General features: G+C 42.2%; 1 protein-coding gene across 4 annotated transcripts; it reads left to right on the top strand.

Moving 5' to 3' along the window:
- The first annotated feature begins 368 nt into the window (after nucleotides 1-368).
- Nucleotides 369-26,750, top strand: LOC139580976 (BAR/IMD domain-containing adapter protein 2-like 2). Of its 4 annotated transcripts, none has more exons than XM_071410232.1 (13): nucleotides 369-6,118; nucleotides 6,500-6,575; nucleotides 7,273-7,359; nucleotides 16,209-16,270; nucleotides 16,578-16,649; nucleotides 17,415-17,495; nucleotides 17,980-18,105; nucleotides 18,587-18,776; nucleotides 19,085-19,304; nucleotides 19,582-19,647; nucleotides 19,837-20,005; nucleotides 20,627-20,670; nucleotides 23,521-26,750. In XM_071410232.1, the coding sequence occupies exons 1-13, from the start codon at nucleotides 6,065-6,067 to the stop codon at nucleotides 23,597-23,599; spliced, it is 1,326 nt and encodes a 441-aa protein (XP_071266333.1). In that variant the 5' UTR covers nucleotides 369-6,064; the 3' UTR covers nucleotides 23,600-26,750. The 4 variants fall into 4 exon arrangements, with proteins under 4 accessions (XP_071266333.1, XP_071266322.1, XP_071266314.1 ...); XM_071410221.1 differs by having other exon boundaries at nucleotides 19,834-20,005; XM_071410213.1 differs by having other exon boundaries at nucleotides 369-6,575.
- The last annotated feature ends 27 nt before the right edge of the window (nucleotides 26,751-26,777 follow it).

The raw sequence follows: 26,777 nt of genomic DNA, 5'->3' as shown, positions 1-26,777 counted from the left end.
GCTGCCTGGCTGATAAAGGCGGCGACCTGTTTGTGTTGGCGAGTTGCTGAGCACTCTGAGATTCATCTGAAAATATGTTAGCATTGATTAGAAATGTTCCAAAAAGTTGGCACATCATTGTTTTCTAACTGACGGAAATGTGCACGTGATAAATGATACATTTCATAAAAACTGTTGCACCTACAAACTTAGCCTATACGACATTGTTTAAATTCAATGGTCACTTTATGGACGCTATAGTCTCACTTTTAATCCGACTTCTAGAATTTGAGCTAGGTAGCCACAAGAAATACAAAATTGCTAATGACAATGTTAAAAAAAATTCTGGTATGTGGTTCTTGGCAGTGTTGCTAACTCCTCAGTAAGGAAGTAGCTATTGGCTGTCCTAAAAGTCACTAGAAGTCGCTAAATGACGTCATCACCCAATTTACGCAATTGTGATGGACGCTGTAGGAGAGAGGAATAACGTCGTGGGAGAGACTAAAAGTGAGTAAAAAACACCCTAAATATGTTTAGAACTACAAATGAACTTTCTTCTGTTGATTCTTGTTTGTTTTATGTCACAATTCCAACCCTCCTCCTTTATCCGGGCTTGGGACTGGCAGAAGTGACCCAAAAGAGACACTCTGGCAGAGTTACTTAGTTTCTTTTTAATTTTTAATTTTTTTTGTTTAGTTTCCTTAATTTGGTTTGGTTTTTAACCTTATGGTCCACTTAGGAGCCTACAACAAGTCACAGTAAAACATTAACATTTTTAACCATAACATTTTTACATTTTTTTGTATACAATCTACATTAACAATCTAAATTAACCAAAAAGAGACAATAGAAAAAACTGTCAATTGCAATGTGAGAAAATTATGGTAACAAGTCTGGCCCTAATACAGATTAATTTGGGGGTTTTCCAGACCCCCCTCCACACACACACAGGCTGTGCTGGCTCTCAGAAAGAGTGGGTCATCGTCATTTTGGTCAAGGCTCTCTATGGCAGGTTCAGCAACTGAGGGAGCTGACTTAAATGAGTAAGCAGCTGATGTGCCAAAAAGCTCCAAAACATTATCAGACAGCTGGTGCTCATAGCAAGCCTCACCAGACAGCTTCAGTCCATATCGAATGTACAGGATGCAGTTAAGAGTCTGCAAGGACATCTGACTTCTAAGCTTGCTTTTTACCACACTCATCTGGCTGAATACTCTCTCGACTTCAGCATTCGAGTGTGGCAAGGACAACACAGACACAGCAGCCATGGCAAGTTCTTGAAACGGGTTGATATCAGCTGCATCCCTGAACTTCCAAATCTCACTCCAGAAGCCCAGTGTGTTTTTTGGCTCATTCCATTTACTAAGATGGATGGCACGCCATTACTGGGAAATCTTGTCTATCTCTGCAGGGGAGTAGCCAAGGAGCTTGGCTAATTTTCTATTTCTCGAGGGCTCTTATTGTGCTTTAGTTTCCTCCACATTGAAAACTGACATGTAATGCAATGCTTCGATGTTGTCCGACAGTCTCACCCTCAACTCATTAGTGAGGGAGATGGTGAAGGCTACACACCGCTTTCGGACATTGTTTTCATCCTCAGGCGCAAGGTGGAGCTCAGCTGCCTTTGACTCAAAAAGGTAACCAAGGTACGGTTTGGGACTGATGTATCCATCTATTGGCCCTTTAAGTACATCAACATTTGCCAGTGGATTCAGCACCCTGCTGCTCACAGACTTGATCAGGCTAACCAAGCTGTCAAGTAGCTTAAGAGGATCTACTTGCTCTCCCTCAAAAGCCTTGATGGCCAACTGTACCTCACCCAGCACTGACTTCAAAATAGTCAGATAGATTATGTTTTGAGGATCACTGTACATGGAGTATAAAACCTCAGTCATGTAGCAGTGTTCACTGGACTTGGTGACTGCGAAATGCAGCCTAAGCTCCTCCCACTGGTCCAAAATGTGTGAAACCGCGGGTTCAATGGAGAGCCAACGTGTGGCACATACCTTGGTTATCTGTAAAGGTTTCTCTCCACAGGTGGTCTCATAAGGCCTTGTAGGCCTCCCTGCGCTTTGGAGACACATAAAACCAGTTATAAGTCTCTCGTACCAAGTACTCCACACTATAGGGGATGGTGTCATTGGAAGCATGACTTACAGCAAGCTGCAGAGAGTGGCACACACAGTGAATAAGAACCAGATATTTTAGGCCATACTCCTCCTTCAGCACTTTATGGACCCCATTGTTAATCCCCGTCATAACAGAGGCATTCTCGGTCCCTATCCCCAGGAGTTTCTCTTTTTTAAGAGACACTTCTCTAGGACACACTTCTCTAGGAAAGCCACAATAGCACGGGCTACAGATTTGGCATCTCCTCCCTCCAACTCAACAAGCCCCAGAAATGTTGATACAATTGTCTGCTTGGTATCAGTAAATTACCTTATCACAACCCCCAGGTACTTAGAAACACTTACATCCGTGGACTCATCGAGGAGTTGGCTGAAACGCTGGTCACCCACATCTGCGACCAACTTTTTCAGAAAGTATGGTGCTAGAACACCATTAATCATTTCTGTGCACTTTGTCCTGTGCATTTTAAAGTGGGTAGCAGCAGTGGCGTCTGCGAAAGCAGCTCTACATGCTTCTCCAATGTGATCACATGCCAGCATGGAACAGTGTTCAGCGATAGCTAATGCCATGGTGGTCTCAGCCTTTTTTGTAGAGTAATTTTTTTAAACCATAAATGGCAGCTTGTTTTGGGTGGAACTGTTATAAGGCTTTGCCTTTTGAATATGTTTTTGAGTTGTCATGTGTATTTTTACATCACTAAGTTTGGTGTAGAAATCAGCCTTACAATACCGGCAGTATGCCCATGTATCATCTCCAATAAACGGCTTCAACCAGCCTTTGAATTCAGGGTTTGATTCCCACTCCTTTCTGTATTTTGGAGTGTACAGTTTAGACTGAGACATGATGAGCTAGCCAGCTAGATGTTTAGCTTATGTCACAGAGAGGCACACACAGTGGACAAGGTGAGTAAGTGACTGAGGCTGTGTGAGTAAAATGCAGTGATTTATTTTAGATAAAGAACATTTTACATTTACATCTCGCCCTGAATGTAAGCCAGGACGGGATCAGCCAGCGGCGGCTTCCTGCATGAGCGATTCATTTGCAGTCTGGACGCGGAGGGGTGAACATCTCCTGCTCTGACTGCAGCTGGGAGTAACTGCTGCGCGAGGACTGGGCCGCCTGTGAGTGCTTTGGGACGGGGGTGGGGCCCACGGCAGCACCTGCTGCTCGTTGAGAAGAGTAAGAACGATACGTGCTTTCACGTCAGTCTCCAAATGTCTCCAAGAACATCAGAAAAAGTTGCTAGATTTGTCACTAGTCGATTTTTTGAAAATGTGTCGCTAGAGGTGTCTGAATACTCGCTAAACAAGTTGGCAACACTGGTTCTTGGTAACAGATGAACGGATCATGACGAGAGGTGGAGAGTGAGTTGTGTATGTCCAATCAAGTTGATTTGAAATTGGTGTCATATTGGCTTAGATATATGATGGTAGGGAGATTTGAATTTAACAGTGAGCTTCAACCAATACCTATATAGACAAGACTATCATCATGTTTATAATACATTTTGGCAGTTACCTGTATATAAATAGGAAATACAATGATTCTTCTAACATATTGTCATATTAATAATAATTAATAATTCATCTTATTCGTAGTTGGAAATTGGGAACTATAGTTCTAGCTACCATCACGAGCCTCTGTAATAATCTGTATTATATGTGAACTGTAACGCTCATCGTTAGGAGAAAGAGAGGAGGACCAACTGCAGCGTGGTGAGTATTCATGTTCCTTTTAATGAAAACCGAAATACTCTAACAAAATAACGAATAAAGGAGAATAAACCGAAACGAAACAGTCCTGTCTGGTGACATACACAAAGACACAGGAAACAAACACCCACAAACCAAAAGTGAAACCCAGGCTACCTAAGTATGATTCTCAATCAGGGACAACGATTGACAGCTGCCTCTGATTGAGAATCATACCAGGCCGAACACAAAACCCCAACATAGAAAAACACACATAGACTGCCCACCCCAACTCACGCCCTGACCATACTAAATAAAGACAAAACAAAGGAAATAAAGGTCAGAACGTGACATGAACAGAAAGGTTGGTAACAGTAGTCCGTGGGGAGATGGGAGAATTATTTATTATTGACTAGTTCACTGCCTCAGCTCACATACCTGAGAGTTGTATGTGTTTGAGGTCACAAGAGAATCTGATAAGTTATTCATATTGGTCTATTTCTTTGATTGGGTCAGGGCCCTATAGTTCCCCAGTGATACATCTGAATCCTCATGCTGGGATAGCACACACACACACACACATCCGCACACACACACTATCCTGGGTGTGAACATGAGCTCATGCTCATCAGATTGTGAATGTTATAAAATTCACTCATTGAATCATTCCAGTTAACTGATTAGTGTTGATGATGGTTGAAATGTATAATTAAAGGGCAATTCCGCCACTTTTCAACCTTGTGTTCATTATCTCCAGCATCATACCAGTGTCTACATGGTGTCTTTCATTGATCTGTGGTTAAAAATGTTAACAATTATTCTCTGTGACATCACAGTTGTTAGGTGCCTCCTAAGAAGAGGTAGGCGCAGGAGTCAGGACCAGGAGAGCAAGGAATTCCAGTTGGCACAGTCGTTTATTATAAGTCCCAACCCACCAACAACAGGCGGGGAAAATCACGAAACACACGGAGGAGAAACCTCTACTCCTAATACAGTACTAACGGTACAACGACTGTGAGGAAACAAAAATCCCTGTGGCGCAAACACGCACCCCTAACAGAGCTAACCCACAAAATAATCCCGCACAAAAACTAGCAGGCAGCGGAGGTTAATAAACCCACCGAAATTAACTAATCAGACACGGGTGATAACAAAAACAGACAGACACAAACGAAAAGGAAAAATGGATCGGTGGCAGCTAGTAGGCTGGCGACGATGACCGCCCGAACAGGGAGAGGAGCCACATTCGGTGGAAGTCGTGACAACAGGGTAGGATTAAAAGTAAGAAAAACAGATTTTGTGAGGACAGACGCTTGGAGACGAGAAGCAAGTACAAGGAGTGAACATTTAATTAATAAACAGACATGAAACAAGACATGACAGTGTCTGGACATAAAAAACATAACGACATCAATGCTGACACGGGGATCAAACTGAGGTACAGACAGATATAGAGGGAGCAATCAACAAAGTGAAGGAGTTCAGGTGAGTCCAATGATGCGCTAATGCGTGTAATGATGATGACAGGTGTGTGTAATGATGGGCATAGAGGGGGAGTGGAAGCAGGTGTTACAGTAGCCCCCCCTCTAGGGGCGCCACACGGCGTCCTACCTGGGCGAGCCTGACGGGCCGGCTGAGGCATGATGCAGAATGGGAGCCTGCCAAACCCGCTGAGGCGTGGGAGCCTGATGAGCCGGCAGCCTGGCGCTCGAGGGGGAGCGGGAGCAGGCGTGACAGATTTTCTAAACCTGCAACTAGTTTCTAGCCAGAGGGATCGGTATTTTCTTGCTTTTCCACGTCACCTGAAACCCATAGTGTTTGAAAATCACTATCTTTAAAATGTTTTAACTTTTGATGTCATCGGGTAGAACTTTATATATTTCTCTACAAAACGTAGAAATGCACAGTTTTCACATATGTAGACGCTGGTATTGTAATGGAGATAATGAAAATGGCCATTTAAGGCCCCTACTTACACAACTAACCTATTTTTGTAAAGCTTAGGTCACTAGTCGCTGTGTGTTCTGTGGTGTTGAGTCGTTTATAGCTTTGACTTGATTAATAATTGACAACAGTCCTCTCTGAGCTCCAGTGTCAATTACTCACACGTTCCGCTCTGCTCCTCGCCCAGTTTCCTGTGAATTAGAACATCCGCGTTGATACGGACAGGAGACTTTCGGGACTGTCACCTTATGTTTCACAACGTATAAGTAAATAGATTGAACGTTTCATAGGCAGCCAGTGGGAACACTTTGAGCGTCAGAATGTCTGGACAAAACAGCGACCAGTTGCATCGCTCTACTTTGGGCATATATGCGGTGAGTGAGATTGGTTTGAACTCTTGACAATTGTAGCGTAGCCTGAGATATAAGCTTCAACTGTAGGCCTAATGTGCAATGCACATTTGTTGTTTGTATATTCTGTTCAATTTGGCGCACTATACTTGTGAGCAGTACTGTATTCTATGGATAAATACAATATGACTTATGAACAGGGTATATCTATACAGCTTACTGTTCAAGATAAGCACCAGACCTTTCAATGTCTCACTGTGTGTGTGTGTCTCTGTGTGTGTGTGTGTTTGTCTGTGTGTGTGTGTGTCTCTGTCTCTCTCTGTGTGTGTGTGTGTGTCTCTCTGTCTCTCTGTGTGTGTGTGTGTGTGTGTGTGTGTGTGTGTGTGTGTGTGTGTGTGTCAACAGAGCCTGATGGATCAGTTCAACCCAAGTCTACAGAAGCTAGTGTCTTTGGGAAACAGCTACATGCAGGCTTTCCAAGGTGAGAAAGAAAGGAAGTGAAACCGATGACCTTTGTGGGATTCATTTGAATACGATGAGTGCGTTGTGACAAAAGAGTCATTCTCAGCAGAGTCGTACATACAGTATATGACTCTGATTTATACTAGAGGTCCTTCTCAGAAATATACAATGCTTCCACATATCATCAATGAGAGATCATTTGTCGTGCCCATCCTTGCCGCCTCTCCTCCCTTCTACACAACAAACCTCCTGGAAATAAATACAAATTACTTTTCATTTTGTCAACAGAGTTCATAAGGTTTCCCTTGTAAAGTACAGCCATATCACTTGGGAATGTTTATTACGATGAACCTACAGGACATAATATAACCTACACATGTTTCTATTGGTTGTACTGCTGAATGTAAATGTGTCTGTCCAGTTTATGTTCTGTCTGCAGCAGTCCTTTTCCACTCCAAAGCAAGGAGATATGGAACATGTATATGTGATGGGCCCAGCTATTTGAATTAATTATAGATGAATCTGTCATATTAATCATATTAAACAACCTTTCTGCAATTTGCTGCTTTCAGATTCACGTGTTTGTTGTGCTTTTACTGGCGTGAGTCTAACTCTGGCATTTCAGCAAAGTGAATTATATCAACTGGATATGCAATTCAATTGCTTGTTTGTTTCTGTGTGTGTGTGTGTGTGTGTGTGTGTGTGTGTGTGTTTAGCCCTTGCTGTGACCAGTGAGGCTTACTTCAGCACCCTTGCTAAGATAGGGGAGCAGGCCTTCCACACCATGTCATCTCGCTCTATTGGTAAGAACCTCTTCATTCACTGTGTTCGCGTGCACGTGTGTGTGTGTGTGTGTCTGCCGTATGGTGTGTGTGTGTGTCAGGTCAGTTAAAGAGTATGAGAAAGATAGAGATGCAGGAACAAAGCTAGAGAAACACGAAGGACCAATGTACTGTATGGGTCCTATGTGCTGTTTATGGTTATTACCCCAATCAATGCAGTGTCCTTCACCGAACCACACAGAGCAAAGTTTACCTGACAGGCAGCACATTGGTACACTTCCTTTTACCATCCCAAAACCTCTGGAGCTTTCTTAGACGAGGATGTGTGTGTATGTGACAGAGGGTGGACACTGGGTTGGGTTGAATAGCAGTTGTGCTGTATGCGTGTGAGCTTTTTTGTTGTTGCCATACACAGTATGTCTGTTCCTGTTTGTATAGAGCAGAGTTATAGAGGGCATAGGTGCGTATTTCTATGTTATTTTTTACCCCATAGTGGAATATGAATTAAAATTAACTTTGCCCACATCAGTGTGACTGTAATGTTGATGCATTTTGAGATAACAAGACAACCTGTGCTTGAGTCTAACCATAACAACTGGTCCAGAGTCAGTCTTCCCATTTCCCTCATAATGCTAATAAGAGGTGTAATGTAACCGGAGCCCTTGTTAGGGGGTGTTATCTGTACTATAGCAGTGGAATCAGGTGACAGACTGACAGGTAGTCTTCAGAGCCGTATGCATAATAGAGTAACAGGCTGTGGGTCCTGTTTAGTTCATTTAACCCAGCCTGAACCCAGCCATTCACAGACACTCTGAGGCTAAAAGGCGTTACAGATGTAGGATCTTAATTTGATCACCCTGTTACAGGAGAACTTTCCTGCAATGTAGGAAATGTAAAACATGTACTGTATTTGAGGTTTAAAAAGGCTTCTGAAGTTTGTAATTTCCACTTAGAAATTTCAGACATGATTTTACCTTACGGAAAATGTATCAACCCCTACAAAAAAGTCCATAAATTATACATAATAATTCACATTTCCTGTTGCTGCTGGGTTATTTTCCTGCTGTAGGAAACTGTCTCAAATTAAGATCTGACATCTGTATGTAAGGTTGACTATGGAAACCCACATAGCAAACGGACTCAGTGTAGTTGAGCATTCACTGATTGAACTTCTCCCACATTGTAAAACATTTCCTGTAAAACACACAGTAACTTACTGGCAGCAACGTGGCAGTAACGCCAAGTCAGCCCGTGCTCATGGTTCTCACAGGAGAAGTGGAATGATAGGCTACAATGACTTTGCTCATGATCATGCACAATTCAAGTGACAATTTTATTTTTCGCGTGTGGTTTTTCATTATCTGGATAAACACTTGTGGTGTCAAATGCTATCATATCACGCAATTATACCATTTATAAAATGGTCAGATATATCTATTTAAAGCTCTATCATCTATCTATCTGTCTGTCTTCAGAAAGTATTCATACCTCTCGACTTATTCCACATTTTGTTTTGTTACAGCCTGAATTCAAAATTGATTACATTTACGTTTTTATATATTTCGCAAATTTATTGAAAGTGAAATACAGAAATGTCTCATTTATGTAATTATTCACACCCCCGAGTCAATATTTTGTAGAAGCACTTTTAGCGGCAATTGCAGCTGTGAGTCTTTTTGGGTAAGTCTCTAAGCGCTTTGCACACCTGGATTGTACAATATTTGCCCAATATTCTTTTTAACATTCTTCAAACGGTCAAGTTAATTGTTGATCATTTTGTAGACAGACATTTTTAAGTCTTGCCATAGATTGGTAAGTGGATTTAATTCAAAACTGTAACTAGGCCACTCAGGAACATTCAATGTTGTCTTGTTAAGCAACTCCAGTGTAAATTTGGCCTTGTGTTTTAGGTTATTGTCCTGCTGAAAGGTGAATTTGTCTCTGTGTCTGGTGGAAAGCAGACTGAACAAGGTTTTCCTCTAGGATTTTGCCTGTGCTTACAGTAGCTCTATTCCGTTTCTTTTCATTCTAAAGAAATCCCTAGTCCTTACTGATGACAAGCATACCCATAACATGATGCAGCCACCCCCATGCTTGAATATATGAAGAGTGGTACTCAGGGATGTGTTGTGTTGGATTTGCCCCAAACATAATGCTTTGTAGTGACTGGGTTAATTGATACACCATCCAAAGCCTAATTAATAACTTCACCATGCTCAAAGGGATATTCAAGGTCTGCTTTTTTATTTGTACATATCTACCATAACTTCCTGGTCTTTGTGGTTGAATCTGTGCTTTAAATTCACTACTGGAATTGAGGGACCTTACAGATATTTGTATGTGTAGGGTAAAGAGATGGCGTAGTCATTCAAAAATCATGTTAACTACTATTCTTGAACAAGGAATGAGTCCATGCAACTTATTATGTGATTTGTTACTCCTGAATGTATTTAGGCTTCATATAAACAAAGGGGTTGAATACTTATTTACTCAAGACATCGCATCAATACATTTTTGCATTAATTTCAAAAAAGTTCATACAAACGAAATTCTACTTTGATATTATAGGGTATTGTGTGTAGATCAGTGACACAAAATCTTAATTGAACCCATTTTAACTTCAGGCTGTAACACAACAAAATTAGGAAAAAGTAAAGGGGTGTGAATGCTTTCTGAAGGCACTGTATAGGTAGGGGTAAAGTGACTAGCAGCAGCATCTGTGGTGAGTGAGAAAGTGTGTGTCTATATGTGAGTGTGTGTGCATGTTGTGTGTGTGGGGGTATGTAGTGTGTATATGTGTGTTGGGGTGTCAGTATGTGGGAGAGTGTGAGTAGAGTCCAGTGTGTGTGCATAGAGTCAGTGCAAGAGAGTAAGTGCAAAAAAGTTACTGTATACGGTATATGGGTCTTTCTAAAAATGATTGACCAATGTGGGATAAAAATGTCTAAATGGATTGACATTTTTTTTTAAATGTTTTTTTATGCAGTTCAACATGTGTACTTAGAGGAATAAAAGTGAATATTTGCAAATTGGCCCATAACTCTACCTATACAACAACATAGGCCTAGGACTATACATTCTTTAAGCAGGGTTCATACAGACATTGGCAAGTCTAATTCAAGGACTTTAAGGGACTTTTTCAAGCACTTCATTGTAATTTTCAAGGACCTGAATGTTATACAATTGTATAATCTATGTAATTGTACATATAGGGCCTAATATAGAACCCCCATCCATGCAAAAAGTGTAAAAGAAAAATTACACTTACCACTTTAACAACATATCATTTTTTTAGGCCTTGATATTCACATTATTATTACATTCTGAAATATGTGAGAATAACATGGACATTGCCTGACTAAAATATTATCTGTCTTCCCAGTCATGTGAAATCCATGGATTAAGTCCTAATTCATTCATTTCATTGATTTCCTTATATGAACTGTAACTCAGTAAAATCTTTGAAATTGTTGCATATTGCGTTTGCATTTTTGTACAGTTTGGATTTATACATGCCGATTTTTCTGTAGCCATGTTGCCGACGTCGGCACACATAATAAAGCCATGAATAGGGACAACATCCCTAGCCATTTCCTCAAAGCATGCGCAGACCAGCTGGCTGGTGTGTTTACGGACATATTCAATCGCTCCCTATCCCAGTATGTTGTCCACACATGCTTCAAGATGGCTACCGTTGTTCCTGTACCCAAGAAGGCAAAGATAACTGAACTAAATGACTACCGCCCTGTAGCACTCACTTCTGCCATCATGAAGTGCTTTGAGAGACTAGTCAAGGATCATTCCACCTTACCGGCCACCCTAGACCCACTTCAGTTTGGATACCGCCCCAACAGGTCCACAGACGACGCAATCGCCATCACACTGCACACCGCCCTATCCCATCTGGACAAAAGGAATACCTATGTAAGAATGATATTCATTGACTACAGCTCAGCATTCAACACCATAGTACCCTCCAAGCTCATCATCAAGCTGGAGGCCCTGGGTCTCAACCCCACCCTGTGCAATTGGGTCCTGGACTTTCTGACGGGCCGACCCCCAGTTGGTGAAGGTAGGAAACAACATCTCCACTTCGTTGACCCTCAACACTGGGGCCCCACAAGGGTACGTGCTCAGCCCCCACCTGTAGTCCCTGTTCACCCACGAGTGCGTGGCAATGCACACCTCCAACTCAATCATCAAGTTTGCAGACGACACAACAGCAGTGGGCTTGATTACCAACAACGACGAGACAGCCCATAGGGAGGAGGTGAGGGCACTCGAGTGTGGTGTCAGGAAAACAACCTCTCACTCAACGTCAACAAAACAAAGGAGATGATCATGGACTTCAGGAAACAGCAGAGGCAGAGAAGTTGGAAAGTTTTAAGTTCTACTGCGTACACATCACAGACCAACTGAAATGGTTCACTCACACAGACAGTGTGGTGAAGAAGGCGCAACAGCGCCTTGTCACCCAAAACCTTGACAAACTTTTACAGATGCACAATCGAGAGCATCCTGTCGGGCTGTATCACAGCCTGGTACGGCAACTGCACCGCCCTCAACTGCAAGGCTCTCCAGAGGGTGGTGCGGTCTGCACAACGCATCAGGGGGCAAACTACCTGTTCACACCCTACTATCCAGAAGGCGAGGTCAGTACAGGTGCATCAAAGCTGGGACCGAGAGACAAAAACAGCTTCTATCTCAAGGCCATCAGACTGCTAAACAGCAATCACTAACTCAGAAAGACCCAGTCACTGGCCACTTTAATAAATGGATGACTAGTCACTTTATACAATGCACTCTAAATAATGCCACTTTAATTATGTTTACATATCTTACATTACTCATATCACATGTATACTTTAACTGTATGTAGACGTCTTAATGCACTGAAATATATCACAGCTGCTAACTGGGACGGTCAGCGCGGCCTGTATGATTGCTTTCAGTGATGGAAACATATCAGGGTCTAACAGTTTATACACACAGGACATGTAAAAAGAAAGATGCCGCTTCTGACGAGAGGTAATGTTTAGCAATAACTACTTCCTCTGGCTGGAGATGAATATGACATGTTTGTCTTGTGTTGGTCTCCCCTCTCTAGGTTTTCCTGTGTTCTCTCTCTGTCCTGTCTGCTCTTCTCTCTCGCTCCCCTCTCTTCCTTGCTGTCCAAATATCTGCCTTCCTGGATCTCCTATATTATTACAGAGACGGCATAATATCAGTGCCGTAACAATATGGAGTATTCTGAACCAACGAACACACACACGCAATATGAAAAACACAATTTTTACACTGCTGCTACTCTCTGTTTATCATATATGCATAGCCACTTTAATCATATCTACATGTACATACTACCTCAATCAGCCTGACTAACCCGGTGTCTGTATGTAGCCTCGCTACTTTTTATAGCCCCGCTACTGTATATAACCTGTCGTTTTACTGTTGTTTTGTTTCTTTACTTGCCTATTGTTCACCTAATACCTTTTTTGCACTATTGGTTAGAGCCTGTAAGTGAGCATTTCACTGTAAGGACTACACCTGTTGTATTCGGCGCACGTGACAAATAAACTTTGATTTGAAATAATGTTTACCTGAATTGAGCTAAAGGTAAAATCTGGGATAATTTCTGTTCCGTATTGATATTAGCAGTTCACTCAATCTTACCCTTCACAAGCAACAATACCTGTGTTCATTCTCTCTCTGTCACTTTAGCAACAAAATCGACATGCATTCAACCATGGGGCAAAACAAATAGGGTTGGTTTATACAGTTGACATGTAAGGTATATTTCGTCTCCAATGTTTATTGCAAACGAATACATTTGCACAATGACCACTTGTTGTCTCAAATACATTGTTACAGTTGTTGGTTAGCTAGCTAGCGAATATTTGCATTGACATGAAATCAGTCAAAATACCTCAAAACAAGACATGGTATCAATAACATGATGAAAAATGCTGAAATGAGTCACTTACGATTCCTCACATGGCAGTTTGTCATTCTTGCTAGCAATCTGGCAATACAGAATCACAACAGACTCACTTCTGCCCCATGGAAGCGCGCACATCGTTTTCGTGACATTATCAGCCAACCCATCTATGTAGCTAGATGCTAAATAAATTTATTGTAAACACACACACACAAAATCTATTAACTTACTCCTGCAAATACAACAACCGTCTCAGTCTGTGTTTGGTGAGCTGCATCTCTAGCCCTCTTTCTCAAGAATTTCCTATCTTCTATTAATTGGAAAAAAATGTTAATTCACCTATCGAGCTTTGTTTTTCACAGATACGGTAGCTAACTAATTGAGCTGACGTTACTGAAAGTAGCTAACGTTAGCCTTAAGTTAGCTAGCTAGCTTAGCAATTCTTTGCATATTTGAACAGTAGCGTTACTTGATTAGACAGTCATTGGTTAGTTAGTGATACTTGTGGGGTAGTGAACGGAGTTTTCAGTGTCTAGATAGCTAATCAATTACTGTCAAATGGTGTAAAGTACTTAAGTAAAAATACTTGAAAGTACTACTTAAGTAGTTTTTTGGGGGATCTGTACTTTACTTTACTATTTATATTCTTGGTCACCTCCCTGACCAAGGCCCTTCTCCCCTGATTGCTCAGTTTGGCCAGGCAGCCAGCTCTAGGAAGAGTCTGGGTGGTTCTAAACGTCTTCCTTTTAAGAATGATGGAGGCCACTGTGTTCTTGGGGACCTTCAATGCTGCAGACATTTTTTGGTATCCTTCCCCAGATCTGTGCCTCGACACAATCCTGTCTTGGAACTTTAAGGACAATTCCTTGACCTCATGGCTTGGTTTTTGCTTTGTCATTGTGGGGTGTTGTGTGTAGATTGATGAGGGGAAAAAACGTAAAATAAGGCTGTACCGTAACAAAATGCGAAAAAAGTCAAGGGTTCACGCCTTGTATGTTAATGAGCCAGCAATTCTTTTCCCTCCCACAATATTTTACCACAGCAATATTTTTTTTACAGCAAAAGTGCAATACAGTACTTTATTGTTGAATTGTACTGAAAAGCTGTTCAGCAATTGCTAATAGTGAAAATGTAATTCTATATTACAGCATACCAACTGATATTTGGTGTTTTATATCACTTGTACTTTGGGCCTTAACAAAGGCTTCGAAACTGACAGTGACTACAGGGCAAAAGAGACACGGTTGTTGAATTCGTTCATTTTCAGTAATTTGGTCTTCACCAAGTGAGTTAATAGGATAATGTTATCATTATAATGAAATTCTATGAAAATACATTAGATAGTTCTTATTTTGAGGCCTAGCTTTACCTTAATACAGTGGCCTGAAACACATGGTTTACAGGCCACACACATCAGGCCAGCAAGTAGGTTTTCAAAGATCCAGTAACTTTCCCCAAATGTCCTGATTAAAAAAAAAAAAATTCTGGTTGAAGGATTTCCAGGAATCTTCCAATTGATATTTCTGGAAAACCTGGGAAATTTCACCTGCATTGCTTGCTGTTTGGGGTTTAAGGCTGGGTTTCTGTATAGCACTTTGTGACATCTGCTGATTTTAAAAAGGGCTTTATAAATACGATTGATTGATTACAATATGTCAGTTAAATTCGTACAGCATTCTCACTAATGGGTTCAACAAATACAGCCTCTTACAAGTCACACCTAAAAATATGTTAATGAGTCAGAATGAGTTATGTTACTCATTAATATGTTAATGAGTCACCATGCACCCACTGGTGTTAAAAAAAGTTTTTACGCTCCAAAAATGCAGTATGATACAGTATTTTGCATAACAGTGAATTACTGGCAGAAATTGACCAGTAAGTTACTGTACATTTTTGGGGCAAGGTTTGTATATTACTGTATTCTCTGGGGGTAGAACATTCTCACTCAACTAGAGCTTCTTACAAGGCATGTCTTAAAATATGTTAATGAGATTCTTTCCCCGCCCACAGCATTTTCCCACAATGCACCATCATATATTCTGTAAAACACATTTAAGGTATGTTTCTGTGCATTCTACAGTGTTTTACTGGCTTGTGCCATCAAACCCCTGCAACTTTTTACAGAATGCTGCAGTCCGCCTGGTATTTAACCTTCCCAAGTTCTCCCATGTCATCCCGCTCCTCCGCACACTCCACTGGCTTACAGTCGAAGCTCGCATCCACTACAAGACCATGGTGCTTGCCTACGGAGCAGGGAGAGGAACTGCCCCTTCCTATCTTCAGGCTATGCTCAAACCCTACACCCCAACCTGAGCAATCCATTCTGCCACCTCTGGTCTTTTGGCCTTCCCAACCCTACGGGTGGGCAGCTCCCACTCAGCCCAGTTCAAGCTCTTCTCTGTTCTGGCACCCCAACGGTGGAACCAGCTTCCCCCTGGATCTAGGACAGCAGAGTCCTTGGCCATCTTTCTACCTCTGACTTTTCTGATATCTATTTTATTGAGGAAAAATGTACTTGCTATGCCTGTGATATGTGGTTGACCCACCTAGCTGTTTTAGGATGAATGCACTAACTGTAAGTCGCTCTGGATAAGAGCATCTGCTAAAGGACAAAAATGTGTGATGTAAATGTAAAATGACAGAAAACTCTTACACCGTGCTTTAAAACACGTTTACGATATTTTACTGTGAATTCTACCGTGTTTTTACTGTTGAAATTACAGAAGCGTCTTACAGTGTAGTCAGAGAGATGTGCCTTGGGATGTTGTTAAAGATTATAAAAGCAGGCTCTCATTCAGTGTGTGTGTGTATGGGGGGGTGGCGGGGAAGGAGTGTATGTGTGTTTTGACACTGTCTCTCTTTCTGGGATGTGTGTGTGTGTGTGTCTTAATGTCTGCCTATGATAATAATTTCTCATTGTGTCTCACAGGAGATGTTCTGATTCAGATTTCAGAGAACCAGAAGCGTCTCACCACTGAACTGGAAGGAATAGTAGGTTACTTTAAACTCCTCATCAAACAGTAGAACAGTGGCACTGCACTAGTTCTTTTACTGTATTAGAATTCAAAATGAAGAATTGCGAGTGTATTGCAATTGTACCTGGGGTTGTAGTTATACACCTGTCAAAACAACTCACAACTAAGCAACCCACTTATTAATATGTCGTACTGTATATTTTACTAGATGGTGTAACAACACAGTTGATTCTATAATCGGACAATTTGAGATGTGATTGTTTGGCTTACCAGTGGTGTTTCAACTACTGCGATCATCATAACCATTCTCTGTGTTGCTCAAGTTCCGCTGGTTCCACACTGAGGTGCTACAGGAGATGAACAACAATGTCAAACTGGATAAGGACTACATAGCAGTGAGTAGCCACTCTCCTTCACATACCCCTTTCACATACTGTAGCCCCTTGTGTTGACAGTACAGAAGTAGTGTAGTAAAGATCATGGACTGGCACACAGACAGAATCCAAATGTACAGAAGTAGTACAGATGTAGTGGGCAGTGCTCCAAGTTTGATGCTTTGTGTGAGGATCAAACAAAGTGTTATTTACTCCTGGACCATTCCTGTTTAATCCTTACTGATACTTTTACATGTAGACTATGGTGGTGTTATTATGTATACACTGAGTGTACAAAACATTAGGAACACCTTCCTATAATTCAATTGTACCCCCTTTAGCCCTCAGAACAGACTCAATTTGTTGGGGCATGGACTACAAGGTGTTGAAAGAATTCCACAGGGATGCTGGCCCATGTTGACTCCAATGCTTCCCACAGATGTCCTTTGGGTGGTGGACCATTCTTGATACGGGAAACTGTTGAGCGTGAAAAACCCAGCAGCGTTGCAGTTATTGACACACTCAAACTGGTGCGTCTGGCAAGGGCACTTAAATGGCTACAAAATCCAGCTCTCAACTGTTTAAAGGCTTAAAAATCCTTCTTTAACCTTTCTGCTCCCCTTCATCAACTCTGATTGAAGTGTATTTAACAGGTGAGATCAATAAGGGATCATAGCTTTCACCTGGATTCACCTGATCAGTCTATTTTATGGAAAGAGCAGGTGTTCCTAATGTTTTGTACACTCAGTGTAAATTTATCTGGCATTGATGTAATGCGTCCTCCAGGGCAGCAGGAGGCGATATGAGATGGAGGTACAGAGCCAGGCCATATCTTTGGAGAGGCAGCAGAGGAGAGGGGCTCACCAGGTCAATCCACTCTGTGTGTGTGTGTGTGTGTGTGTGTGTGTGTGTGTGTGTGTGTGTGTGTGTGTGTGTGTGTGTGTGTGTGTGTGTGTGTGTGTGTGTGTGTGTGTGTGTGTGTGTGTGTGTGTGTGTGTGTGTGTGTGTGTGTGTGTGTGTGTGTGAGAGAGAGGAGGTTGGTTGCACCTTAATTGGGGAGGACGGGCTCATGGTAATGGCTTGAGCGTAACAGGCGGAATGGTATCAAACACATGGTTTCCATGTGTTGGATGCCATTCCATTTGCTCAGTTCCGGCCATTATTATGAGCTGTCCTCCCTTCAACAGCCTCCACTGGTGTGTGTGTGTCAGATAACGAGTATGAGTAAAATAAATAAAAAAGATTAAGGGTGCACCAGGGAGAACGCTATTACATTTCTGTAAAGTATTTACACAGTGCGTGTCTGTGTCAGAGGAAGTTCTATATTTACACATTGCATGTGTGCTCACAGGATGAGTACATTCACTTCCTGAGGGAGAGTCAGCGCGAGGCTCTGATGGAGGAAGAAAGGCGATACCGTTTCCTGGCTGAGAAACACTGTGGTCTCACTCAGTCCATCATCTACCTCATGAACAAGGTAGTGTAGCTTAGTTCATTGTACTACAGTCTCATTTAATCATACACACTCAATAATATATGCCATTTAGCAGAACCTTTTATCCAAACCGACTTACAGTCAGGGATGCATACATTTTACATATGGATGGTCCCGGGAAGCAAACCCACTATCCTGGCATTGCAAGTGCCATGCTCTACCAACTGAGCTACAGAGGACCACCCTCTCCAATACTGTCATAAACCACATTCATCATAGAAAGAACCGTGGCTGGTTTGCAATATGACAACCTGCTCCTGGCCTTTTCCAAATCTCCAATTTGTGGATTTGAAGGGAATGAATAAGTAGAGGCTCCACCTAGTGTGTTGCTTTCTGTTTTTATTTTTTTGAAAGAGAGAGTGGTAAGCAAGAGAGAAGAGAGTGAGTTTCCTGACTAGATTAAAGCCAATGAATAAACAAGGTGAATGAAAGTAATGTAATGTGTGTGTTTTCGATGGGCCAGACAGGGGCAGGGGGAGGCCTACAGCAGATTGCTGATGGATGGAGAGACCAGGTCAACGCCACCAGACAACCTGGATCCCGGAACCCCTCTCGCCTGGACCAGGACAACACATCCAGAATGAGGGAGGAGGACAGGGGGAGCCAATGGTCAGGCAAAGAGGAGCAGCCTCTGGGAAGAGTGCCTTCCAGAGGTGGGGGCATGATATACTGTATATCTACACTACAGTATACCAAACCTATAGTGTTAGATAGAGTACTCATCTTTGTGCCCGGTTGACTACTTTGGTGGAAGCCATCAATGGCAATGTCCATGCTAAAACAGGTTACGTCCATCTGGATAAATATTATGTACATGCCATACCCATGGTGTTCAGGTGTCTTTCCTCTCCTATGACCTGCCTTTCTGGCCCTCTGATGTTCACACATCCTCTCCTCTCTCCTTCCTCCCCTCTCACCCTTCACCCCCCCCCCCCCCCCCACACACTTTCACCTCCCCCAGGCCCATCACCCCAGAACACCCGTTCCCGCTCCAGCTCATTTGGCGAGTCCCTAGGTCTGGGTGGAGGTGGAGGAGGGAGACCTATGAGAGCTCTGGTATCCCACCCCGCTAACTCCAACAGCCCCACCCTGCTGCCCTTCTCCCGGGGGGAGGTGGTGAGCGTGCTGGTGCAGGAGCCCCGTAACGGCTGGCTCTACGGCCGGGCAGAGAGCAGCTCACGGTGAGGGAGAGGGAGGGAGAGAGAGATGCTCCTGCCTTTGAGGCAGAGCTGGCCTCACAGAACAACATTGTATAAGGAAAACGTAAATCCGTTCAAGAGATACTCCACTTGATACTGTAGTCTTTGGGATATGAACCAGAAAATGTAAAATACCATTTTAATATATATATTTTTTAGCCTACTTGCTTATGACATGTGCTGAATGCTAGCATGCCATAGCTCTCTGTCCTTCATAGAAACTCATAGAAATGTATCTCTTCTCTGCTTCCACCCACAGTCAGGGCTGGTTCCCAGCTGCCTATGTGGGGACACTGGAGGAGGCCCTTAGATCAACTGGCTCCAGGTGATCCACTAGCTCCACTGTCTCTTAAAGGGACAGTTCACTCAAATTTCCCCTCAAGGGAAATTATATTTTGTTTATAAATTCCCTTGAGGGGAAATTTGTGTGAACTGTCCCTTTAAGAGATAGTTGCAAATGAGTTGCTGATGCTAATGCTGTTTTGACTTTTGGTGACCTTTGACCCTTCAGTAGCTCCACCCTTAGGAGCGCCCACAGTATGGACAACCTGCTGGACCAATCGGGAGGCAGCAGCCACGGTCGACCCCCGCCCCCGCCGCCGCCTCCATCCAATAGACAGACAGAGATGCGTCCAATCACACCCAGCATGGAGAGAAGGGCGGAGTCTCACTCCGACAATAAGGTAATGCTGCCTGGGTGAATGATCACTGAGGATCGATGTTGGCCATGAGGTTCTTAAAGTCTAGTGTTTACACTGTTTACTCTATGGTGAGCCTGCTGAACGACACTAACGTGGTGTTTCTAATAAATCAATGTTGGTTTGTTATTGTTAACATGATAGTCTGAGGAAAGTCTCTGAGTGAAAGTCATTCCTATTCAAGTTTTTGGTGAGGCATAACAAGTAATGAAAAGCTAGCTATAGTAAAAGCTAGTTAGAATGGAGTTAAAGCGGAAAAGGTTTCATGAAAATTTGTATTTAAAATCTGCTGCATGTTTGTCCTCCGGCCAGCAGGGGCACTGTGGCAATGTGCTGTTCTCTATGACGCCACAGCCCTCCTTCTGGTGGATGCAGGGGGGAAGCTCCAGATGCTGACAGTGTAGGGGGGTGAGGAGTGTGTGAGTGTGTGAGTGTGTGTGTGTCTGTTTGTGTGTGTGTTTGCATGGTGTTGGATCTTTGCATGGTGTGGATTGCACACCCATAGATGCTCTGCCCCCCTCCCTGGGTTACAGCTCTATATGTAAACATGTTTGTATGGGTTGGAATAGACACCTTTTAAAGTTGTGTTCTTTCCTCCCCCTGCAGAGAGGAGAGCGCCATGGTGGACCTGGGCCAAACCTCTTCCCAAAGTAAGGAACAGCCATTGCAGTTCTCATCAGTCCTATTTGTGTTTATTCATTACTAAGAAGTGATATCTAGAGAGATCGTTCAAGATTGACGTCGAAATTGGATGTTTATCCATGTCCCGAGGGAAATGCCATCAAAACCGGCAACTAGGGGCAACAGTGAACGCTATTACCATCAAGTAGGCTTGGGTTTTGCTAGGGCGTGGTGCCTGGGTGTAATCCCATGATTCTGGGTCAGAAGGTTGTGTGTTCGATCCCAGTTGTGGACTGTTTTTTTTATACAGAGTACCTTCGGAAAGTATTCAGACCCCTTAACTTTTTCCACATTTTGTTAGGTTATAGCCTTATTCTAAAATTTATGATTTCCCCCCCCCCCCTCATCAATCTACACACAATACCCCATAATGAAAAAGCAAAAACAGTTTAAAATATTTTTTTGCTCATTCAAAAAAAAAAATGTTACGGGAAAATTAAACTAACATAAGTATTCAGACCCTTTACTCAGTACTTTGTTGAAGCACCTTTGGCAGCGATTACAGCCTTGAATCTGCTTTGGTATGATTCTACAAGCTTGGCACATCTGTATTTGGGGAGTTTCTCCCATTCTTCTCTGCAGAATCCTCTTAAGCTCTGTCAGGTTGGATGGGGATTGTTGCTGCACAGCTATTTTCAGGTCTCTCCAGAGATGTTCGATCAGGTTTAAGTCCGGGCTCTGGCTGGGCCACTCAAGGACATTTAGAGACTTGTCCCGAAACCACTCCTGCGTTGACTTGGCTGTGTGCTTAGGGTCGTTGTTCTGTTGGAAGGTGAATCTTCGCCCCAGTCTGAGGTCCTGAGTGCTCTGGAGCAGGTTTTCATCAAGGATCTCTTTGTACTTTGCTCCATTCATCTTTCATTCGATCCTGACTACTCTCCCAGTCCCTGCTGCTGAAAAACATCCCCACAGCATGATTCTGCCACCACCATGCTTCACCGTAGGGATGATGCCAGGATCCCTCCAGACGTGACACTTGGCATTCAGGCCAAAAAGTTCAATCCTGGTTTCATCAGACCAGAAAATCTTGTTCCTCATGGTCTGAGAGTCTTTAGGTGCCTTTTGGCAAATTGCAAGCGGGCTGTCATGTGCCTTTTACTGAGGAGTGGTTTCCGTCTGGCCACTCTACCATAAATGCCTGATTGATGGAATGCTGCAGAGATGGTTGTCCTTCTGTAAGGTTCTCCCATCTCCACAGAAGAACTCTAGAGCTCTGTCAGAGTGACCATCGGGTTCTTGGTCACCTCCCTGACCAAGGCCCTTCTCCCCCGATTGCTCAGTTTGGCCGGGCGGCCAGCTCTAGGAAGAGTCTTGGGGGTTCCAAACTTCTTCGATTTAAGAATGATGGAGGCCACTGTGTTCTTGGGGACCTCAATGCTGCAGAAATGTTTTGGTACCCTTCCCTAGATCTGTGCCTCGACCCAATCCTGTCTCGGCTCTCTAAGGACAATTCGTTTGAACTCATGGCTTGGTTTTTGCTCTGACATGCACTGTCAACTGTGGGACCTTATTTAAACAGGTGTGTGCCTTTCCAAGTCATGTCCAATCAATTGAATTTACCACAGGGGGACTCCAATCAAGTTGTAGAAACATCTCAAGGATAATCAATGGAAAAAAGATGCACCTGAGCTCAATTTCATGTCTTATAGCAAAGGGTCTGAATACTTATGTAAATAAGGTATAAATGTTTTTGTTTTTTTATACATTTGCAAACATTTCTTAAAACCTGTTTTCACTTTGTCATTATGGGCTATTGTGTGTAGATTGCTGAGTATTTTTTTATTTATTTAATCCATTTTAGAGTATGGATTAACGTAATGTAACAAAATGTGGAAATAGCCAAGGGGTCTGAATACTTTCCGAAGGCACTGTATATAACCTATCCAAAACCTTAACCCTTAACTTAAAGCAGCAATCAGCAGTAGAAACAATAACAAAGCAGGCTCCCTGCCACTGGTTCGGTAAAAAGCTGAGGGATGGGGCTGGAGAAATGCAATCACTCTCGAATTCATAGACAGGCTATGGATGCAAAGACTGACCATCCACGATATCAAAATTAGAGTTTTAACCATGTTAACATTTTCTTTGTTTACAAACGTTGAGCAAAACAAGCTGATATTTTAAGTTCTACTGGGGTACGACAGTTGAACTAAGCTTCTGAGGCATTTCTAAGTTATATTCTTCAAGAATCAATGGGTACATATCATGAATGTATACGTCCAAAAATGGATGTAGCAATTGCTGATTGCCGCTTTAACCATTCAGAATGAGTGCCTAAACTTAATGTTTTAACCCTGTCCCAAACCTTAACCCTTACCTTAACCGTTGGAATGAGTGGCTAAACGCATCCCTTAACTTTGAAATTTGACGTTTGGAGAAATGGAACGATACAGAGCAGCAGGAGCCAACCCAGGGTGTCAATAACATTTGGAGCAACTTCAAAATTTGACATTTTGGAGAACGTGGAAAAATGTCTAATTCTGCAGTGAGACTGTGAGAGATTGTTGGGGATATTGTAATCTGCGTACACATTCAAATGTCTCTCAGCCTATCACACAATGTTATGCAAATGAGTTGCTGTATGTGATGATGCTGGGTCAGTTAGTTTTGGAGAGGCGCCGGTGTGCGTTGGGTTAGTGCTGCTGTACACTCTGTTCATCCAAATAAACGAGAACTTGATTATTTCATGGGAAATCCTCATTCTGGACTGTTTATGCTGGTTAACAAACTACGTGTGAGTTTCGGTTTTCTTTCAGGCTCGTTAAAACATAATGCGTGAGCTGACATATCTCTGTTCTCTCACTGTCTTTGTTGTATAGGGGCACCAACCCTTTCGCCACTGTCAAACTGAAGCCCACGTCCACCGATGACAGATCTGCGCCACGGCTCCGTCGGTGAAGAGGTCACGCCCTTGGGAGGTATTGGGCGCGTTCCAGTTCGACTACATTTCAGTCATTGCATTGCATCAACAAATGGTTTCATTCCACGTTATCGACTGTGCAGTCGACTGCTATATCATATGATTCACTGATATGTTAAATACATACCTATCCAGGCGTTGTGAGATCTGGCAGGTGTCTGAAATGTAGTCATGCAAATGCAGTAGGAGTTTTAGGGTTGATGCCCTAATCTGCCCCAAATCTTCCCAAACTGTTGAAAACTGTCTTAAAACTGCCCCAAATCTTCCCAAACTGTTGAAAACTGTCTTAAAACTGCCCCACACTTTCTCTAAGCAGCCCCTAATACCAATATTGTACAGTTGGTTATTTAAAAATATGATGGACTTTATCGGATGACTACAGTGATAAAGGAAGTTCGGCGGGCAATGTAAGATGCCAGAAACCCTAACAGATGCTTGGTGCACTGATTGACCTGGCAAGTGCATTAATACTTTTTATTTAATTAGTGAGACAAATCTTTGAGGGCGCTCATTTATGCACTTTTCTTCAGAATCAGGAATATTTTCTGACTTCATATACAGTTGAAGTCGGAAGTTTACATACACTTATGTTGGAGTTATTAAAACTTATTTTTCAACCACTCCACAAATGTCTTGTTTACTTTTTCCAACAATTGTTTACAGACAGATTATTTCACTTATAATTCCCTATATCATAATTCCAGTGGGTCAGAAGTTTACATACACTAAATTGACTGTGTCTTTAAACAGCTTGGAACATTACAGAAAATGATGTCATGGCTTTAGAAGCTTCTGATAGGCTAATTGACATCATTTGAGTCAATTGGAGGTGTACCTGTGAATGTATTTCAAGGCCTACCTTCAAACTCAGTGCCTCTTTGCTTGACATCATGGAAAAATCTAAAGAAATCAGCCAAGACCTCAGAAAAAAAATATAGACCTCCACATGTCTGGTTAATCCTTGGGAGCAATTTCCAAATGCCTGAAGGTATCACGTTCATCTGTACAAACAATAGTACGCAAGTATAAACACCATGGGACCACGCAGCCGTCATACCGCTCAGGAGGGAGACTCGTTATGTCTCCTAGAGATGGACGTAATTTGGTGCGAAAAGTGCAAATCAATCCCAGAACAACAGCAAAGGACCTTGTGAAGATGCTGGAGGAAACAGGTACAAATGTATCTATATCCACAGTAAAACGAGTCCTATATCGACATAACCTGAAAGGCCGCTCAGCAAGGAAGAAGCCACTGCTCCAAAACCGCCATAAAAAAGACAGACTACGGTTTGCAACTGCACATGCACTGCACATCCTCTGGTCTGATGAAACAAAAATAGAACTGTTTGGCCATAATGGCCATCGTTATGTTTGGAGGAAAAGAGGGGAGGTTTGCAAGCCGAAGAACACCATCCCAACCATGAAGCACGGGGGTGGCAGCATCATGTTGTGGGGGTGCTTTTCTGCAGGAGGGACTGGTGCACTTCCCAAAATAGATGGCATCATGAGGTAGGAAAATTATGTGGATATATTGAAACAACATCTCAAGACATCCGTCAGTAAGTTACAGCTTGGTCGCAAATGGGTCTTCCAAATGGACAATGACCCCAAGCATACTTCCAAAGTTGTGGCAAAATGGCTTAAGGACAACAAAGTCAAGGTATTGGAGTGGCCATCACAAAGCCCTGACCTCATGCATATAGAAAATGTGTGGGCATAACTGAAAAAGCGTGTGTGCGAGCAAGGAGGCCTACAAACCTGATTCCGTTACTCCAGCTCTGTCAGGAGGAATGGACCAAAATTCACCCAAGTTATTATGGGAAGCTTGTGGAAGGCTACCAAAAACGTTTTTCCCAAGTTAAACGATTTAAAGGCAATGCTACCAAGTACTAATTGAGTGTATGTAAACTTCTGACCCACTGGGAATGTGATGAAAGAAATTAAAGCTGAAATCCTTCTCTCTACTATTATTTTGACATTTCACATTCTTAAAATAAAGTGGTGATCCTAACTGACCTAAAACGGGGAATTTTTGCTAGATTAAATGTCAGGAATTGTGAAAAACTGAGTTTAAATGTATTTGGCTAAGGTGTATGTAAACTTCCGACTTCAACTGTACATGTCAGGTACAGGAAATATTGTGGTAGAAGTAGTTGTTTTTATCAAAGCCTTTTGAATTGTTTTCTTCAAGTAGCACTTTTGTTTAGTTTTGCTTGTACAGTAACAATATGCCAATTTAAACCAATACTTCACTTTGATGCTAAACTACAGTGAACCACAGTGAGCTAATCTTTCTCTTAGGAATGCAATGCAGGTAGATTTTTATGACAAGTGAATTTTAGCGCTTAACTTAACAGTGCAGTTTTGTGCAGTAATTTTTGTAAATGTACTATGAGATTTGTACTAATGTACTATGACAACCAATTAACCGACGTCGGTTCATTTATTTGAATTCCATTTAGTTCTTTTTTTTTGTGAGCCCAACGCGCCGTTTCTGTAGAGAGAAATCCAATAATTCACGGTCAAAATCAGGTCAAGAACTATGTGGGACGCTTGACTGTAGCATTAAGCCAATAATTAAACCTAATTCAGCACAGAAATGTGGTAATTAACTACAATGACCACAATCCATTGCGCCTGTACTTCCCGGCTTGGATGTTAGATTAGATACACACAGACCAAATAGACCGCATGAAAGGAATGTACAGAACACAACGATGAGAGGGACAGAGACCATTTGTGAAAGTATGCCTTACCTTCTTTGAAGAGTTAGTAAAATTATTTTTTAACAGACTGCTCTGCAACATTATTAGACAGGTTAGCCTAGCTAAACAGGATGACTAAAGACAGTACGGTACTTGAAGCACAGAAATACTGTAACGTTAGATGGTCGGGATGGCTGGCTGCTACTACTTGAGCAGAGATGAGATGAAGGAATGAATAATTATAAAGACATCAGATAAAAATGAAGTAATGTACACAACTGAAATATATGTTATCATTATAATAGTAATTTTCAATTTTTCAATTGATGTCTACCCAATGTGGACCTGACAGAGACAATGGAATATTTGAAATGTTTTGACAATATTTTTGGTTTGTAATTTCCATTAAAAAGCTTTAAAATCATTAAAATTGTTTTATTTCATAATGCAT

This window comes from Salvelinus alpinus, chromosome 1, assembly GCF_045679555.1.
Source record: "Salvelinus alpinus chromosome 1, SLU_Salpinus.1, whole genome shotgun sequence".
Taxonomy (NCBI): Eukaryota; Metazoa; Chordata; class Actinopteri; order Salmoniformes; family Salmonidae; genus Salvelinus; species Salvelinus alpinus.
This window is presented reverse-complemented; position numbering and strand designations above follow the sequence as displayed.

What these genes read in the sequence shown, in the direction of transcription:
- LOC139580976 (XM_071410203.1), top strand. Translation starts at nt 6,287, where the DNA reads ATGAACAGGGTATATCTATACAGCTTACTGTTCAAGATAAGCACCAGA. An exon ending in CCACTGAACTGGAAGGAATA is followed by an intron (nt 16,271 to 16,577) that starts GTAGGTTACTTT and finishes GTGTTGCTCAAG; the next exon opens with TTCCGCTGGTTCCACACTGA. An exon ending in AGTCTCACTCCGACAATAAG is followed by an intron (nt 20,006 to 20,626) that starts GTAATGCTGCCT and finishes CTCCCCCTGCAG; the next exon opens with AGAGGAGAGCGCCATGGTGG.